Source organism: Pleurodeles waltl, chromosome 2_2 (assembly GCF_031143425.1).
Source record: "Pleurodeles waltl isolate 20211129_DDA chromosome 2_2, aPleWal1.hap1.20221129, whole genome shotgun sequence".
Lineage (NCBI taxonomy): Eukaryota > Metazoa > Chordata > Amphibia > Caudata > Salamandridae > Pleurodeles > Pleurodeles waltl.
The window spans coordinates 205,223,354-205,243,710 of NC_090439.1; the positions used below are offsets into that span (position 1 = coordinate 205,223,354).

The 20,357-nt window shown below is 45.4% G+C and overlaps 1 protein-coding gene across 1 annotated transcript in view; it reads left to right on the top strand.

Moving 5' to 3' along the window:
* Positions 1-20,357, top strand: part of CLPTM1L (CLPTM1 like) — a 1,089,711-nt gene that overhangs the window by 748,013 nt on the left and 321,341 nt on the right. Inside the window, exon 14 of the mRNA XM_069219638.1 lies at positions 2,835-2,890. Coding sequence (XP_069075739.1) covers positions 2,835-2,890 — 56 coding nt within the window. The remainder of the gene's footprint in view (positions 1-2,834; positions 2,891-20,357) is intronic.

The window sequence follows — 20,357 nt, forward strand, 5'->3', positions numbered from 1 at the left end:
CCGGAAATTATACACATATCCTGTACTGCTTTCTGACAGCATATACAATTTAATCCCATACCGTGCCCTCTTACTAGGAATGTACTGGTTAAAAACTAAACGCCCCTTGAAAAGGACCAAAGACTCGTCCACACTTATTTCTTTGCCTGGAACATAGACCTCTGAAAACCGATCTACAAAATGATCAAGGACAGGCCTAATCTTAAAAAGACGGTCACAATCAGGGTGATCTCGTGGCAAGGCTAAAGCATTGTCTGCAAAATGCAGCATACGAAGAAGAAGCAAATACCGATTACCTGTCATAGTTGCAGGAAATATAGCCGTTGCCTTCAAGGGACTAGTAGACCAATAAGAAGCCAGTGACGGCTTCCTGATCAACCCCATAAAAAAAGTCAAACCTAAAAACTTTTTCATCTCTTCCAGATATGTGGGAACCCACTGAGTAGCTCTAGACTGAGGCTTAAGTCTAGCAGCGTTGTCCCGCAAATATTGCTCTGCATACAAATTAGTCTGCTCCACAATCTCTTCCAAAAATACATCGTCCATAAACAAGTGAAAGAAATGGACAGGCAAAAAGTTTTCCGTATTAACTCTACACCCTGGGAGACCAGTAAATGCAGGTAACTGTGGCTGCTCCATGTTTGGGGCAATCCAGGTGTCAGGTCTTCTAATGGGAAACCCTTCAGCCCCAAGCTGCTGCACTCTTGGCACATCAGTGTCCTCCTCTACAACAGGCCCTTCATCTGCACTGAGAGTAGCTTCCTCATCAGAAGAATACTCTCGGACAGAAAACTCACTTCCAGAATCTCCCACTTCCTCCTCTGCCTCAGATGCAGAGTCAGTCTCGTAATCATGGTCTGAAGACGACTCAAAGAGCATGCCAACAACCTGCTGAGCGGTCACTCTGCGGCTAGCCATGATCCTCACTAACAACAAATGGATCGCCAACAACATCTAGCACTAAAATAAGTAATAAACAAAGTGTAGCTTTATCACAAAGAGTTATGTACTAAAAAACTATACCACTCACTTGCCTGAAAAAGCTACTCACCAAGCAACTACTCTGCACAGACACAGCAATCACCAATGATATCCCACTAAAAAGAAAAAAGCAAATTAGACATATGACAACACAAATATAATTGTGCTCAAATCTAAGGACAATTTCACACCCAATACTGCATTTAATACACCACCTACAAACATGTCATTCATGCATGTCAACAATACTCCTCTGGAGTAAATTGCTTTCACTTACCTAAAACATGCAACTATGCAAACCGCATGACAACTACTGCCAAAACTGCAAGGATCCACAGCAAAGGAAGCAAAAGCGTTGAACTAGAAGAAAAAGAAGAAATATCTGGGGGCAGATAGGCCGAAAAATCCGGAAACAAAATCCCTGGTGTCTAGTGGAGCAGGAATCTAGTGAAAACAGGCACAGGGGGAAAAGAAAAAACCTTTCCTTTCCCCCGTGACTGTTTTCACCCCCCCAAAACCCCCAAAAAGGGAAGGACTTACCTTGGGAAGTCCTCTCCCCTCGAAGCAAATGGCTTCCAGCGCGTCCTGGCAACACTTGATGACGTCGGCGCGCTGTGCGTGCGCTGACATCATTAGATTGGCGGGGGGGTCGGGGGTGGAAGGGGAAGGGCTTCCCCCTCCATCCCCGCCTTGGGGGGGTGGGTGGGGTGCACAGGGGGGAAGCCCCAGTTCCTGTGCCTTGGACGAGGTGACCTCGTCCAAGGCGCACGGGAACTGGTACCTCGTCCAAGGCACAGAACCGGTTAAACATTCATATATGTTTGTATTTTTTTTTATTGATCCAACAACAACGTCCAGCAAGTCTAGCCAATGATTGACATCCTTCGAGCCGCCCCAAAAACTTCAGCCACTTTCCAAACAAGGTATAGCTAGATTGATTTTTGGCAATTACTTTCTGCCCACATAATCAACGGGGAATGATTCAAGCGTGAACATCTATGAAAAATACCTTTACTGCATAACTGTAGTTACAGGTAAGTGCTTTTTTTTCATTTTGCGGGGTTTGATGGAAGATTCCTGACCATGCAAGAGATGTAAGCTTTATTTAGTATAGTAAATGTCTACAGGCAAACCAAAGCGCTCACTCTGTCACCAACATAAATTATATACTTTAAATGCCTAATCCAAGCGTGCTATACCACTAAGCAGTTTATCAACATGAAAGTTACATGAGATTAGTGTGGATAACCTAGTGCGAATTATTCTGCCTCACATTTTATGCTGTCTGTTTTAATTGAGCACACAACTTCCTTCCTATTCAGGTATTCTGTGGTTCAAACAGTAACATGTGACATGTTAGTTTTTTTTTTTTTTATATTATTTTTTTTTTGCTTAGTGTCGTCTCAAGAATTTGTTACAAACAGTCTTGTTTGGAAAGTCAACAAATGGGAGAAGATTTTAGCGCTCTGATTATAAAACAGCATATTGCTATAAATTGGCTCTTGTGTCCTTTCCTCAGTGAATTAGGGGACGCACACTGCAGCTTGATTGTACATTCCACTAGGCCTAAGGATATCTGGCATGAGTGCATCTCTACTAGTTCAGATGATTTATGTGAATTTTCATAATGTATTGAGCTCGTCAGGTGGAAAAGTAATATGTAATTATTTGTGATGCCAATGTAATCAGTTATGTACTGATTCAGCCATTATCCCTGTATCACTTTCTATCTTTGCATAACAATTCATAACTAAAATGAATAACCAATTTTTCCTCCTAGAAGAAATTAGATTAGTTAATTTGTACTGTTTGCTTCACTTCATGAGCTGTAATGTGTCTTCCTTTTTCTTCAGGAGTTTACGCATTTGGATTCTTGTTCATGCTACCACAGCTGTTCGTAAATTTTAAGGTAGGATCCTACGGAGTTTATTGGTTATATTTGTTATATTTTCTCATTATTGTATCATCCATATTGTAGTGTGTAAACATCAGTAAATATGTCTATTTATGAAATCAGTAGTGAGGGTAAGCCACACACATGCAGCCTCTAATTCATCCTCTGATTTCAATCCCCTTAAAAGTTAGAGATCTCCAGATACGTAAGAATCTTTGATTCTTATTGGGTTACCTTGATTCTTCAGGAAGCGCTTGGTACTTCTGCTACTAGTTTGTTTAGTCTCACTCGAAAAATGTTTTGTATAATACGACTTGCTACAGTTAAACCTGTAATAATTTCAGGTAATGATTCTCTTCTTTACCCTGTATTTCCATATTGTTAGACCTGCTACTTTCTAAAAATGGGACTGAAAACTGCTATGGCATAAGTTGTAATTTTTTTCAAAATAAAATGCTGGCGGGTCCAGGTTGAATACTGGTGATATTCATTACATCATACCCAAATCTTCCCGATCACAGTCCTCAATTAATTAGGGCTACCATTTGAGACAGGTACTTAATATTGAATGTAAAAATATTTTTTTAAACCCACCCCTTCTTGTTTAACAGACTTCACTCCCTACACAACATTTTGTCATAGAAAGGTGAGTGAAATGAATCTGAAGGCGCACCCATCCCACGCACTAGAAGGGCAACTGGACTGAATGACTGCCTAAAGGAAGAGTAGTACATAGCGCAATGAAGACTGTCGTTGGATAATTTGGGCATTATCACTTTGTCCATCTTTGATTAGTCTCTTGTCCTCATTTTAGTCTCAGTGAGGATACTTCACTAGGGTCCCTTAACACACTTGAACATCAGAGATCACCACACACAAAGATTAATACACTTGAAAAAGCAAGGGAACAACAAAGTCAAAACTCAGCAGGTGAAACCACATACAACCCTGCTGCCCCTCAGCTAACTTAAAAAGTACTAACTACATTCAGTCTGCAGGTATCCGATTCATGTATTTAAGTATGTCCATGTAGCAGCATGACGGATTTTGTTCATGGCAACCCTTTGCATTCAGGTTCAAGGCCACAAAGCTGATTCCTGTGTACCTGCAAGGAGAGCAACATGTAACATCTTATAAGATATATAAATGGCAGTTCACATCAATATTCCCTCTGTTTTGTTTTTTTTAACCTCTGTATGCAGCAGTGTAAGGTCTCAGTGATCTGAAACCAGGGATGCGTCCACTTAGAAACTGACCATGTGAGTGCAGAGTGCCAGAGGTAGTGTGTGAAATGTTCATACCCAAGCCACACATAGATTGTGGAAGGGGTCAGGGAGTTGAAACAAGTCAAATGCAAACATTAGATGCGTTACATGTTTGCATCTTACTCCAGTCCTTGTCATCCTCCCAGTACTGGTAAACTTGATCAAGGTTAACTTTCCTATTCCAGAGGTAGGCCTTTGTCCTCATCAGCATATTTAGGTGCATATCGTCTAGCCTGGCCTATTTGTTTCTCACTGTGAACTTGATTGGGTTCATGAGGCTGATTCTCTGTTCACAGTCTGTACTTGTGTCCTGAACAGTTATGCAGACATAAACAAACTGAGATGCCTCATTAGGATTGAGCAGCATTCTGCATAATGAAATTCACCGTGATTTTAAAGGTCCTAAACAATCCACCTTTTCCCTGTTCTGCCACCACATACTCCTTGTAAGGAAATGCCTCCTTGGCATGGTTACCCCCTAACTTTTTGCCTTTGCTGATGCTAAGTTATGATTTGAAAGTGTGCTGGGACCCTGCTAACCAGGCCCCAGCACCAGTGTTCTTTCCCTAAACTGTACCTTTGTCTCCACAATTGGAACAACCCTGGCACTCAGGTAAGTCCCTTGTAACTGGTACCCCTGGTACCAAGGGCCCTGGTGCCAGGGAAGGTCTCTAAGGGCTGCAGCATGTCTTATGCCACCCTAGGGACCCCATACTCAGCACATGCACACTGCTTCACAGCTTGTGTGTGCTGGTGGGGACAAAATGACGAAGTCGACATGGCACTCCCCTCAGAGTGCCATGCCAACCTCTCACTGCATGTGGCATAGGTAAGTCACCCCTCTAGCAGGCCTTACAGCCCTAAGGCAGGGTGCACTATACCACAGTTGAGGGCATATGTGCATGACCACTATGCCCCTGCAGTGTCTAAGCAAAACCTTAGACATTGTAAGTGCAGGATAGCCATAAGAGTATATGGTCTGGGAGTTTGTCAAACACAAACTCCACAGTTCCATAATGGCTACACTGAAAACTGGGAAGTTTGGTATCAAACCTCTCAGCACAATAAATGCACACTGATGCCAGTGTGCAATTTATTGTAACATACACACAGAGAGCATCTTAGAGATGCCCCCTGAATACCTACCCGACCTCTAATGTAGGCTGACCAGTTTCTGCCAGCCTGCCACACACCAGACATGTTGCTGGCCACATGGATAGAGTGCCTTTGTCACTCTGTGGCCAGAAACAAAGCCTGTACTGGGTGGAGGTGCTTCTGACCTCCCCCTGCAGGAACTGTAACACCTGGCGGTGAGCCTCAAAGGCTTTCCCCTTTTGTTACAGCGCCCCAGGGCATCCCAGCTAGTGGAGATGCCCGCCCTCCGGCCACTGCCCCCACTTTTGGCGGCAAGGCTGGAGGAGATAATGAGAAAAACAAGGAGGAGTCACCCAGGTCAGCCCCTAAGGTGTCCTGAGCTGAGGTGACCCCTGCCTTTAGAAATCCTCCATCTTGAGTTTGGAGGATTCCCCCAATAGGATTAGGTATGTGCCCCGCTCCCCACAGGGAGGAGGCACAAAGAGGGTGTAGCCACCCTCAAGGACAGTAGCCATTGGCTACTACCCTCCGAGTCCTAAACACCCCCCTAAATTCAGTATTTAGGGGCTCCCCAGATTGCAGGAAATCAGATTCCTGCAACGTGAAGAAAGAAGGAGGACTGCTGACCTACAAGCCTGCAGAGAAGGAGGAAGAAGATAACTGCTTTGGCCCCAGCCCTACCGGCCTGTCTCCAACTTCGAAAACCTGCTCCAGCGACACATCCAACAGGGACCAGCGACCTCTGAAGCCTCAGAGGACTGCCCTCGATCAAAGGACCAAGAAACTCCTGTGAACAGCGGCCCTGTTCAAAACCAGCTACTTCTTTGCAACAAAGAAGCAACTTCCAAAGACTTCACGTTTCCTGCCGAAGTGTGAGACTGTACACTCTGCACCCGACGCCCCAGGCTCGACCTGCAGAAAACCAACACCTCAGGGAGGACTCCCCAGCGACTGCGATCCCGTGAGTAACCAGGGACGAGCCCCCACAGCAACACCTGCAGAGAGAATCCAGAGGCTCCCCCTGACTGCGACTGCCTGTAACAAGGGACCCGACGCCTGGAACCAACATTGCACCTGCAGCCTCCAGGACCTGAAGGAACCGGACTTCGATGCAGGAGTGACCCCCAGGTGACCCTCTGCCTTGCCCAGGTGGTGGTTGTCCCAAGAAGCCCTCCCGGTGGCGCTAGAGTGAACCCCGGGTCCCTCCATTGAAACCTACACAAAACCCGACACCTGCTTTTCACACTGCTCCCGGCCGCCCCTGTGCCGCTGAGGGTGTGTTTTGTGTGCCTACTTGTGTCCTCCCCAGTGCTCTACAAACCCCCCTAGTCTGCCACCCGAGGACGCGGGTACTTAACTGCTGGCAGACTGGAACCGGAGCACCCCTGTTCTCCATTGGCGGCTATGTGTTTTGGGCACCTCTTTGACCTCTGCACCTGAACGGCCCTGAGCTGCTGGTGTGGTAACTTTGGGGTTGCCTTAAACCCCCAACGGTGGGCTGCCTATGCCCCAGAACTGAGACTTGTAAGTGTTTTACATACCTCATAATCTAACCTTTACTTACCTCCCCCAGGAACTGTTGATATTTGCAATGTCCACTTTGAAAATAGCTTATTGCCATTTTTACAAAGACTGTACATGAAATTGTTTTCATTCAAAGTTCCTAAAGTATCTAAGTGAAGTACCTTACATTTAAAGTATTAACTGTAAATCTTGTACCTGTGGTTCTTAAAATAAACTAAGAAAATATATTTTTCAATATAAAAACCTATTGGCCTGGAATAAGCCTTTGAGTGTGTGTTCCTCATTTATTGCCTGTGTGTGTACAACAAATGCTTAACACTACCCTCTGAGAAGCCTACTGCTCGACCACACTACCACAAAATAGAGCATTAGAATTATCTACTTTTACCACTATCTTATCTCTAAGGGGAACCCTTGGACTCTGTGCACACTATTTCTTACTTTGAAATAGTGTATACAGAGCCAACTTCCTACACTCCTTATCTCTGTACTGCATAAACAACATGAAATATATTTCTCAATCACCCAAGGCCTTTTACCACTTTTCATCAAGTCTTTATACGTTCTCGATTCCAAAGTCGTATTATGTTTGTTGGAAATCAAATATTGTCCATTCCTTCAATTCATCTTCAGGTAACCATTTCTGCATGTGCTCACAAAGAAGTGAAACGAAAGACAATATCAGCTCACTGCCATACTCTCGGTCTTGTCTGTACAAAGCCATCACATCTCTTACTGTGCTGCTCCAAAAGACAGTGTTGCCTAAGTACTATTCCTTAATTTGGCCAGTCTTTGCCCTTGCGTACTGTTAGGTTCAACTGTGGTCACAGAGCTTTTCTGCAACTGCTTGCACACAGAATGTCATTCAGTGCTGGAAAGGAAATATAGTATTTTGAGTTAGCTTTTTGTAGCAATTTTTAGCAATGTGGTAACTCTCCGCAACTTTCTCATGCCCAAAGTATTTAAAAGCAATTTCATAATTATGCATTTGTGCACCAAGTGCGTTGAAAGCCTTCATACTTTATTCAGTGGCTGAAAAGAGACCACTTCTTATTCAGTGACTTCTACAATTTTGTCCAGCTTGTATTTTCTTGTCGGAGACCAGGAGAACAGTGTAGAAAGTCATCAGTAATGTCTCTATTTTCTTGATCATCGGCACCTTCTACCAGTCATCATCTACTCTCAAATCTTTTCGATATATGACACAGTGCTGCTAAACTAGACATGAAGGTGTTCATTGCAAGTAGCAACACAGTTGATTTTTGCCAGTATCACTAATGCACCATCTGACGTAAATATTTCATGAGGTCTAGTTCATTAGTAGTCTAGGAGTGTTTTACAGCTACAGCGATAGCCTCAGCATTACAAGTACTCGGCTTTACTTTTCCCCCAATCCCTCTTTTGTACTCTGTTGATGTTACAGATCAGAACTTAAAGTACAATATGATCTTTTTTGTAACTGAACGTCTGTGCTCTCATCAATTAACAGTGTGTGCTATCGAACAGCTAAGTTCTGACATGATGTCAGAGTGTATCACGTAGCTGATGGCCTCCATAAACTCAAAGGCATAGTCTTTGTTCCTCCAGCTGTTTAGTATCTCGCATGCAAAACTACGTGGTCTTGAACAGACAACAATGAAGTGTTTGTCTCGAAGGGCAGTATGCTCGCTGGCACGCGGATTGCTGCAAGGAGCACTCTGTGGGCTCTTGATGGAAGAAGACCCCTCTTCCGTGCCCCACTAAAAGTGCTTGTTTGCCGAAGCTTCTACAGCTACTGAAGAATTTTGATTGAACTTCTTTGCTAGCTCTGGAACTGGCGAATATTCTGATACAGTGAATTTTCTTGCTTGCTCAATGTCCTGGACCGGACGGTAACAGCATGTTGTGTCCAGGGTGAACGGAAAGGTGCACACTGGAGGAGACTCCTGCTCAGGCGTTCACCCCCACCTAACCTGCTTAAAAATAGTATTTCATCAGTCCACCTACTCACAATGAATGGTGGAGGGAAGTAACAGCTGTCATCAAACTGGAATACCAGATAGTATAACAAGAGAATCAACTACTAAGTCTGAACGGATATGAGGCATTTTTTTGTGAAATCATTTTTCTCCTTTTTCTTAAAAAAACAAAAAAAAAAACACCTGGGGATTTAAAGGTGAAACTTATATATGTGTTCCTTTCCCTTTTGTTATGATGTTCTTTATCAACTGTATGAATTGCTCCTCTTTGAAGAATAAACAAAAGAAAAAGTGTTCATCTTGACCGGCAGCAACACACTGTTGATGGGAACTTTAATCTATTCAGGCAGGGATCGTTGTGGTTCAGCTAGTTCTAGTCTGTTTGCTGTGTCAGTTTCTGTCAGCATGGTGCACACTGTAAAACGCAGCCTGTCAGAGGTACCTTCATTTCTTAAGTTCACCAAAGCAGATCCATGAACTTTGCTACATGAATGGCATTTCAAGTAACTAAGCTTCCAGCCATTGCTGCACTTCTACCCACTAGAAGAGTCCTCAACAATCTTTGCTTCGGCACATGTTTTACACATCAGGCCCACATATGGATTGTATTGAGAGCTCTACCAATTATATGTATACCTTAATTTCGGTTTCCTGCATCTGTCTCCACAATTTCCTTCAGCTGTTCTTCTTTGAACACAGGGCAGCATTTCTCTCTTTGTGGTGCAGCACTGCCCTCTGCATAAGTGACAAGTTTGCGCTTGAACATTTTTGTCATAAGTGGTCTTCTCCTGCTATGCAGCAAAGCCTGCAAAACAAGGTAAATGTTTAAAGTTTGTTCATCTGCCCATGAATACAGACTGTCGGACACTACTGATACATCTCCTCAAAAAGTTAGCTAGTAATTATCTATACTTTTCTGCTTGTTTCTATGGCTGCATGTCCAAATCTGTAGTACTGTCTGAGGAAAACATGGTTAAAACAGGATTTTATAATTTACCAAGTATACAAGAAATGAAATCTACCAAATAATTACCTGGTCTTTCTGTTTGTGCTCACAACTGCCTTTTCACACTTGTGTAGTACTGTCAACGACGTCTACAATGAAAAAAAAAAAAAGGTTAAAGCACATTAAGTTACAATGACTCAGATAAACCAAAAGGGAAAACTACCTAAACTACCTGGCCTTTCTGCTTGTACTCATGTCTGCACTTCATAGTATCTAAGTAGAGCTGGCTACAAAGTCAGCCAAAGAAGGAAAAATGGTTGAAATATGGGTATTTTTTTTTTACTGAGTACCAGGTTCCATGCAAGGGAAATCTACAAAAAAAAAATACCTGGTCTTTCTGCTTCTACTCACATCTGCCCTTTTCTCATCTAGGAGCAGTACTTTCTGAGATGCCTGTAATAAAAGACTGTTGTTGAAGCATGTTATCATACAGTGTTCTAGTTGCACGACAAGGGAAATCTACCAAATAATTATGCAGTCTTTATGCTTCTGCTTTTGTCTGCCCTGTCTAATCTGAGAGTAGTACTTTGCGATGCCTGCAGTAGAAGAAAAGGTAGTTGAGGCATGTAGCCATAGTACAAGTACAAGGTGCAGTACAAGAATGTAGCAGATATACCACAAGGGAAATTTACTAAAGAATTACTTTTCCTCACATCTGCCCAATCAAATCTATTTCTTGTACTGCCAGACAAACCTGTAATAGAAGAAAAAGTGTGGATTGTAACTTAATTTACCAAGCAGACCCCTAAGCCCACCATGAATGTCTACAGAATTACCTGGTCTTTGTGGATACTCATGTCTGCGTGTACTAATCCAACTTTTTACTGTCTGCAATTCAAAATAAAATATTTAGCTCTGATTATAGGAATTACAAATGCAGTGTACTTGACAGTTCCCCCGACCCTTCACTAGAAAAAGCAACTAAATAGTTACCTGGGGCTTCCGTTTAGACCAAATAAGGTGTGTACTCACATGTTTCCATAATACTATTCATATTTCCAAACATGTTCATGAAGCTGCTTTGTGTGTTAGCTCTTCTCTGATGCAGCCTTAATCTGGCATTCTTACTGCATGACTGGTAGATGTGGGGGAGACAAGAACTTCATAGGGAGGGCTTGGACCACTTGGCAGCTTCAAAAGATTCCTAATGTAAATAAGTGCCATTTAAAAATATGAAAGATTTGTTCTAACTAATAATCGGTTGTTTCTCTAACACTTGTATTTCACTGTAGTACAATAGACGATAGTAGAGCAAATTGACATCAGACTTAGACATCACTTTAATAAACCGTACAACCTGACACCCAACACAGTAATATATTACTCGTAGATTCTGGCACTAATGTGATATCACTTTAGGAAACAGACATCACATTGTAATATTATCAGAAGTGTGAGACCAATAGTGCATGATAGCACCTACACAACATGGAAACTTGGTGTACGGCCCTTTGCTGAACATACAGCATTAGCAGCCTAAAGATGTATTGATAAAGATGAAAAGCCATAACATATCTGGTCAGTAGAGCACCTACATCAAAGAACACACACTTGAGTCTGAATTACTCGCTTAATTTAATTTTACTTTAGAGTCTAACAAAAGGACTACCTGAGCCCATCATCACAGGTCAGATGTGTTTGTTATGAATGTTAGAAAAAGACTCATCAAATTTTTTTTGTAAAAAGCTTTTGTTAAAGTGAATAGATATGTAAGAGACAAATGTCCTTACTCTGCATTAAATCCTTCAGAGGTGGTTTGTTACACAAAATCTCAGCTTACCATAGCTGGCAAGAATTTTGGTGAAGGTTGCACCCTGTGACAAACTGTGGCCATAGAGGATTTTCACTAAGAAAATTCCATTGCAAGATGACCCACCCACTGGTATGTTTAATGTTTAATTTTATTTGTTATTGCAAGCATATGCAGCCATGACTTCAGCAGGTTTTATTTGTTTTATATTTTTATTTTAACTTAGCGTGCATATGTTGGCACAGCCTCTGTTGCATCCTTAAGCGGAGTTCTGCAGCCCCAATTGAGCTGTCCCCATTGCCTATGGTACCTCTTGCCTAAGGGAACGTGACAAGGCCCTGGGATTGCAGGCAGATCCCGATAGTAGAACAAGTTCCTCATGGGCAGAGTTGGACCTGGATGAGCACAGCCTCGATCTCAAAACCGCTCCTCACAACTCCATCAGTGCTCAGCCAGTCCTAACAGCAGCCGTCTGAGACAGAACTGGGACCCAGCACCAGGACGTTGGGGAGCAGTGAGACAAGGTGGCCTTACTTGCACCTTAGAAGGGGCTCTCGATGTTGTGGTAACAAGCACTGCAGTCCCTACAAAGAGAAGGCAAAAGATCTGTTCCAAAGCCTGTGAGCTGTGACTTGCCACAGCAGCCACCCGATGTGAGAGGTGCTCATCAGGTTGTATACACAGGAGGCCATAAGGAAGATTCCTGTAGCCCCTGAACCTACAATGTGAATAACTGGAAAAAAGGGTGGGACCCAGGACATATGAGAGAACCAGGCCCCAGAAGGCCCACAATGTAATTGAAACTCCACAAGAATCATGGGGAGGCAGCGATTGAAGAAGCTGGAAACCCTGGTCTGGCACAGCGAATGGGTCATGCCTGATCGTATTCATTGTTACATTAAAAGATACTTTACTCTATCCTGGTGTTACAGGGGCACTCTCTGGACATCATACTGAAACCATGAGTACTTGATGTACATGCCGATCTAAACTGACTTAGAGGCCTGGTAGCAGAGCAATCAATGGCTTCCTGTCTCCTGAACCCTTGCAAACCTAATGGCCCCTACTCACACCTTCCATGCACCTGGAGGTAACTGTGCTGTCTAGTTGTGGATCCCCCCTTGGAATTGAGAGTCCCATGTTGATGCCCCTCCTGAATGAACCACGAGCCCGGGTGCTGGAATTTGCACCCATAGTTCTTTGGAAGAGAACACACTGTGGCACTTAAAAGCATCTGAACAAAAGCGTTAGGCTCCATCCAAGTTGAACTTTTGGCATACTATGAGAACTGGATCCCTCTTGACCTAAGCAAGTGCCCCCCATCTTATCCATCCTCCCCTCCCCCTTCCCCAAACAAGTGGTAAAGAATGGGTGCAGTACACCAAAATGATGCCTGGTCTGAGGATCTATAACTCAAACTCCTCCTCGGTGAGGAGTTTTAACTCTACACCAGTCCTCCCATTGTTGAGACTTAATATAACCCCCTGTCCACTGTACTCAATGGTCAGGGGGAAGACCCAAGGTGAAAACCCAGTAGTAGAGATGTGGAGATACTCTACACTGGGAACTGGAGCAAAAATACGAAGACGACTTCCAACAGGGAGATGGAGGAGGGACATTGGCACCCATAACACAAGAATACATGGAGCACTTGCTGAGCAAAATATGAACCAAAATTGTCTCCATCAGAACTGACTATAAGACCTGCATGCAAGAACTTCAGTAAGATATCTCTGAACTTGGCAGGGGAGTGACTCCTTCATGCAACAGGAGATTCCTTCTTCCTTCTCGTGCAGACTGAAGACTTGCCACCCTCAGAGGATGCACAGCCGAGGAAATGTTGCAGAAGCTGGAAGGGTCCATGGAAGCAATGTTGCAAGTAGGATCCCAGTGAACACAGTCAAACACACTTACAACAGGAAGAAAATGGGGGTAACCATGCCAAGAAAGAGGGTACTTTCCTACACCGACCCTTCTTTGCTCCCAGGTATCCTACAAAGAGTTGGTCATCCACCTGGAACTCTTGTGTGGTCAAGGTAGAACGATATCCCTCTTTTTGGGTAAAGTCGGTGGAGTCGCTCCCCTTCCTTAAAGGGATGCGTTGGAGCAAAGAAGGTGGGCAGGGTGATGTTCTGACCCAGATGAAATGGGGTCACCACCTTAGAAAAGAAAGAGGCACGAGTTCTGAGAACCACCTTGTCTGGGAACATAGTGAGATACGGTGGCTTGGATGGAAGAGCTTGCATTTCACTCACCCTCCTGGCAGATGTTATTGCCACTAAGAAGGCTGTCTTGATGGTGAGCAGCCGGAGGGGACAGTTGTGTAAGGACTCGAAGGGAGCACACACAGTATTGGGGTATGATTCCTATATGTTTGATGTCAAACAGGCCTAGGTTCAGAGTTACCATTATGTAGCTGGACATAGGTACTGACCTATATTCAGTACACGCATAAAATGGTGTCCCCACACTCATGAAGTCCATGAAAATGACACTCGAGTTTGTGATGGGCACCTCTGCTAGTGCAAGGGTGCTCTCACACACAGGCACTTGCAAAAGTATGCCAAATGTAGGGTGGAAATGGTACAAGTTACCAAGTTAGAAAGGAGAGAGCCGACTCACTGGGGTCCTGTTTAGCAGGATCCCAGTGAACACAGTAAAACACAGTGACAAACAGGCAAAAAGTGGGAGTAACTATGCTAAAAAGAGGCTACTTTCCTACAGGAAACCCTCAGTGCTGAGAGAGAGAGACCCCCGGAGTGATTCCCCGTTGGGGGGCGGCCGATCGCGGCAGACGAGACAATTGCGGAGCGCTCCGGGGTGGCTTCGAGACCTGTGCGGCCTCAGCCCGGGACGCTTCGGAGTTTGCCTCCATGGAGGAGCAGATGGAGGTGAGGAGAGCCTGCGGTGCAGGACGCCATTAGATAGACCCGCCGTCTGAGCACACCTGGAGCGTTTCACACTGAGTGGGGGGGAGGGGGCAGCTGGAGACGAGAGCCAGTCCGACAAGGGGCAAACAGCGACGATACTGCACATTAGGGGGCCCTTCCCCCCCAACCCCCCACTCTTTTTTTCTTGTCTAGATGAGATGCCGGGGAGGGCACTGGAGACCATCAGGAGACCCCCAGATCCTGCATAAGGAAGACGTGAGAAACGGAGGCCGTATTTGCCATCTGGATCGCGCCGGTGAATGTGAGAGGGTCCAAGGGGTTGCTGCGGTGAAGATATCATCCCGGGGAGAAGAGAAATGCTTGAGTGGTTGCTGAGGTGGGGTTGGTTTCCCCCTACGAGGAGAGAGATGGAACTCCCTGGTGCAGGACTTGCAAAAATCAAGGTACCCGGGGCAGACAATAATATTCTGAGGGGTCGGGGGGGATTGAAGTGCCCCACCCATACCTCACCATCCTGTTAGGTACCAAAGTATATCATCCGGAAGGAGGTGGTCGGACGGGGCTGAGAAGACTGTGGGAGTCTTCAGATGGCGAGAGATAATGAATGATGGATCGATATACAAAAGTGGTGAACCCCCAGCGGCCCCCAACAATACTGCACTTCTGTCAGTCACCAGATCCTTCGGGTCTGTGCACGCTCCCAACACTTCCACCACAAGACAGCTCCAATACTCTGATTAGAATTGTCACAGAGTCTAAGAGAGTCCAAGTGGGGAAAAGGGGATTAGGAAGGGAACAGCTGGGAAGGAGACCTGTAGGAAGCAAAAAGGTTAAAACACATAATATCAAGATTATATCATATTAATCAGTGCTAGGCTATGACTCTAAGCATTGTCATTCTGAAAACATGGACAACCTCAGCATAGACTTAAATAACTAGGCTTCAAGGTGACTAGATACCTGTGAGGGAATCAAGAAAGGTTAAATGCAACTTTCAAATTCAAGTATTATCTTTTGCAATGAGGATCAGGAAATAATCTGAATGATTTCTAATCCATCATATGAATCGTGCTTGAGGAACTTATTATGTACATACAACATCACATCTAAAACTCTAGCATTTTTGTTTTCTCAAAATTGCAGGAACATGAATTGGGCACACAACAGATTTTCACAAAGGTTGGAAATGCCATGAAGTGGTAGCGCATAATGAACACCGTGATTTTAAACACAAGAAATTAACTGCGCGTATTGCCGATTCGAGCACCCCCAAGTAAATGCCATGAAATGGTAACGATCGCTGAATTGCGCGTTCTGCCGATTCGAATGTCAGCCAATAAATTTCATGAAATGGTAACACACAATGAATATCATGAATTAGGTACAAGAAATGAATTGCGCGTCTTGCCGATTCGAAGCCCACCATGTGAATGCCAAGGAATGGTGGCGTACAAGGAATAACATGAATTACACACAAGAATTGAATCGCTCGTCTTGCCGATTCGAATGCCACCATGTAACTGCCAAGAAATGGTAGCGCTCAATGAATATCAAGGGTTAAAGCACGAGGAATGAATCGCGCGTCTTGCCGATTTGAATGCCACCATGTAACTGCCAAGAAATGGTAGCGCACAATGAATATCAAGGGTTAAAGCACAAGGAACAAATCGCGCGTCTTGCCGATTCAAATGCCACGATGTAACTGCCGAGAAATGGTAGCGTACAATGAATATCAAGGGTTAAAGCACGAGGAACGAATCGCGCGTCTTGCCGATTTGAATGCCACCATGTAACTGCCAAGAAATGGTAGCGCACAATGAATATCAAGGGTTAAAGCATGAGGAACGAATCGCGCGTCTTGCTGATTCGAATATTAACATGTAAATGGCAGAAAAAACCCAGAGCATATTCACACACACAAGGTAAAATTTCTCAACATGAAAATTAGGCCCAAGAGCTCGAATGCCTTGAAAACGGGATCGGGGGCCCAGCCCGACCTCCGTCTTACTGCCCTGATCAAGGATCACCAATGTAAATGAAGGGCAAAGGCCTTGAAGATCAAAGTAGGCCTCTGGAACAGGAGCTTAGGAAGTTGCTGCTGCTCTGCACCGGGACCTCGGAATAGTGAGCATGTGGAGCTGGGCTGGCTCCCTTTTATAGAGTCTTAGCCCAGCCCACCAACCACACCCAGGCATGCTGCAGGGAAAGCTTCTAGAAGGCCCTGGAAGGGGACCACACCCTGACACAGTCAGAAAGCCTGCAGCAGTACATTGCATGTGAACAGTATTTATATGCATGCTGAACATAAGTCTTCAGGATTAAACTCTGTAATGCAAAAGGTTAAACAACATCATATCAGCACAATGCATAAATTGTTAGCTTGAAATTGTTAGGTTTTTGCATTCTAGTCGCCCGTAGAGCGTGCACTGCCCTGATGTTGACAACTTCTCTCTGCAATACAGGCCTCCCGGGAGGCCTCTAGGGTGGCAAATGGGCGAGGTACTCTCAGAGGTCTCCCTGTGCGACAAGATCTGCGGAATGTGGTAGAGCGAGTCACGACTGCAGAGACAAGAATCTCGGCTCTTGAAGACACCATCAGAAACCTGCCAAAAGAGATGTCATAGACCAGAGTCCTTAATAAGGATATTGTGTGGCAGCTGGAGGACGGAAAAACAACCTACGATTTGTAGGATTTGTAGAGACACTCAAAGGGACATATATGAACAAGTTTTTGGATACATGGCTCCGGAGAATCCTTCCGCCTGAAAAGTTCTTTACTTGTTTCATGATTGAACAAGCCCTTAGATCGCTGGGGGTGGGCAAGCCCCCTCCAGGGGCACCTCCCTGACCAGTAATTGCCCGGTTTTTAGGACCGTGACTTGATCCTAACAGAGTTATGTAGAATGGGGGAGGTCCGGTATGAAAACTCTAAGATCCTGATCTTCCCAGACTATACCAGAGAAGTTAAGAAACAACACCGCACTTTTGACTCGGTAAAGGCCAAGCTTCGCGGTCTTCAGCTCCAGTACATGCTCCTCTTCCCTGCCAAATTGAAGGTCCTGTTTTAGGGGAGAGCTTTCTTTTTTCAACCTCCGGAGGAGGCCTGGAGGTTGGTTGGAAGAACGCCCTCAGTTCTCAAGGAAGGGGAACGGAGGGACTGATGATGGGCCCCAGGCAAAAAAGGGAGCGAGGCCAAAGGAGTGGTCTCTCCCTAGACTTAAGGGATGGAGAAGGCAGAGAGGTGGAGGAGACACGCCGTGGCGGCTTCCCTGACAGAACGAAAGGGGAGCAGATTCAACTGATTCATAAGGGAACCGCAGCCTGAGTATCCGGAAGAGAGACAAGAGAGAAGATAGGGATTCTATCACACCAGAGAGCTGCTTGGAGCTGGACAGAGAGTCTCCTCATCCACTGCTAGAGGTCATTGATAATTTAGAGACTAATAAAGAGGCCCCGGGGATCCATAAGACCCATAAGACCGGAGAGGCAACATTATGAGTAGAGGCCGGAGGAGTATGGACCGGTTTCTTTGCTTTGCCCCGGTTGATAGAGATCTCACATATGACTATTGAGGTCTCTCTGGAGGGGTCATCGAGACCTCTGTGCACTGTGTGCTGCACTGTGGGGTCTCCGCTCCTTGTAGTGGGAGACCCCCCCCAACTGAGTTTCTTAGTTTGAACTGTTGAAAGGGGTGAGGGGGCTACAGACCTCTTGACTCCTGTTGAGCTGGTGTAAGGGGATGAATGCTCACAGGGACCGGAGGGTGGGGGATGGGGATGGGGAGGGGTTTTATTCAATAGGGGTTTGTTCTTTTTTGGCTACCGCTTCACAGAGTTATCTACCAGACACTGATGGTTGGTCAGTTTGTTCATAGGGAAGTTGGTTCTCGAGCTCCCCCTTTACGCTCCTTGGGGCCCTGGCAGATGAGGAATTGCTTCATTATTGTCTGTAATTTTAAATGGCCCCCATGAGTAACAGCACGGAGGCTCCCCTGGGGGTTCAGCAGGGCCTTATGTTCCACTCCTGGAATGTGTACGGACTGGGAGACCAGGTTAAACGTGGCTTGATGTCCCAATATATAAAAAGATAAAAAGGCAGCAACCAGATATAGTACTCCTACAGGAGACACATCTTAAGGGCACATAGTGCACTTTTCTGGGCAGAGGGCCTTATGTCACGCCGGCACATGCGGGATATACATCTGGATCCAGAGGAGTGGCAGTCTTGATTCGTAGGTTTCCCCCCCTTCTGCATCACCCATCAATGGTCAGACCCTGAGGGCAGGCATGTAGGTGTGAAAGGGTTCTGGGGACGAAAGGAGGTTATGTTGTTGAGTGTGTATGCCCCGCCTAGGCTCCAGGCCCCCCTGCTCGAGAAATTGGCAAAGATCCTGTTAGGGGTAAATTCGGCGCTCCATATTACTGGGAGGAGATTTTAAAGATATGATGGAGTCTGATATGAATTGGTCAAGGACAACGAAATCTTTATGCCCCACTACCCCACTATGAGTTTGCTACAGCATTAGGGTTGTCGGACCTGTGGAGAAGGGCCCATCCTGCAGGTAGAAAATATTCCTACTTTTCAGGGGCTCATAGGGTGTTTTCCAGACTGGATTATATTTTCATCCCTGCTGAAGAGGTGGGCCCTATACAACAGGTGGATTACTTAGCAAGAGGGTTGTTGGATCACTCCCCTCTGATGGTGCGCCTAGGAAGTCGGATCGGGAGGGGTAGAAGGTTGAGGTTGGGTTCTTGGGACCTACAGGACTGTTAAGTGGCATGTGGGCTTCGGATAGACACTGAACTATACTTTAGAGATAATATGGGGTCAGTTGTCTGCAGTGGTGCTATGGGAGGCATATAAAACGGTACTTCGTGCTAGTGCTCAGAATCTAGTAGCCCAGAAGTGAAGGAGAGAGAATGAAAACTTGAGTAAACTGGAGCATCAGCACCTGGTACTTGAGGAAGTCTTAGGACAAACGCCGACACTCTCAGCACTCCGTCAACTGGAATTGGCGAGAGCTGAATACTGGGAAACTTCAGAAAAGGAGGCTAAGAGTCCTTTGCAGGCTGTCCAACATAAGCTTTATGAGATGGGGGACAAGGCTGGGAAACTCCTTGCTTGGCTGGGGAGAAAGGAGAAGGAAGCAAGGCGCATACAGGAGGTAGAGACCCAGGACGGGTTAGGGTGTCCTCTGATAAAGATATTGTGGAGACCTTTGCTTGCTACTACAGTGATTTCTATAGGGCAAGGCCACTGGAAAATGTTGACCGCATTACTGAGTATTTAAGAAGTATAGATGTTCCCGTCTTGGATGCAGAGATGCAGGCAGATTTAGTGGGAGATATTACTTTAGAGGAGGTCACAGCCGCCTTGACACGGCTCCGACCGGGCAAAGTCCCGGGTCCTAATGGGTTTCCGGCAGAGCTATTTAAGAACTTACACAATATCCTAGCCCCCATCTTTTAAGTATGTTTCTGGAGGCCCGAGGAGAAGGAGTTCTCCCCCCGATTTAAGAAGGGCTGAAATAGTCGTTATACATAAAGAAGGGAGATCCAAGTGGTCGTGTGTATCCTACTGACCAATCTCTCTCCTGAATGTGGAGGTGAAAGTCCTGGCCACGATATTGGCAACCTGCCTTCAGGGAGTTATTTTCCCGCTAGTTCATTTGGACCAGACTGGCTTTATGCCAGGATGCTCCACAAGACATAATCTGAGACTAGCGCACATTTGGTTGACTACCATACTGGCTCGCTGAGACCCCCATTTATTTTTGGCCCTTGATGCTGAGAAATCATTGGATGCAGGTCATTGGCCTTTCCTGGAAGCCACATTGGCACAATTTGGATTTGGCCCTCGATACAGGGAATGGGTGGACTGCTCTACTGTAGCCTAGTGGCGGCAGTAGAAGTAAATGGGGTCCTTTCTTCCGAATTCCCCATCGTGGGGTGTACTAGGCAGGGATGTCCTCTGTCCCCCCCCATATTGTTTGC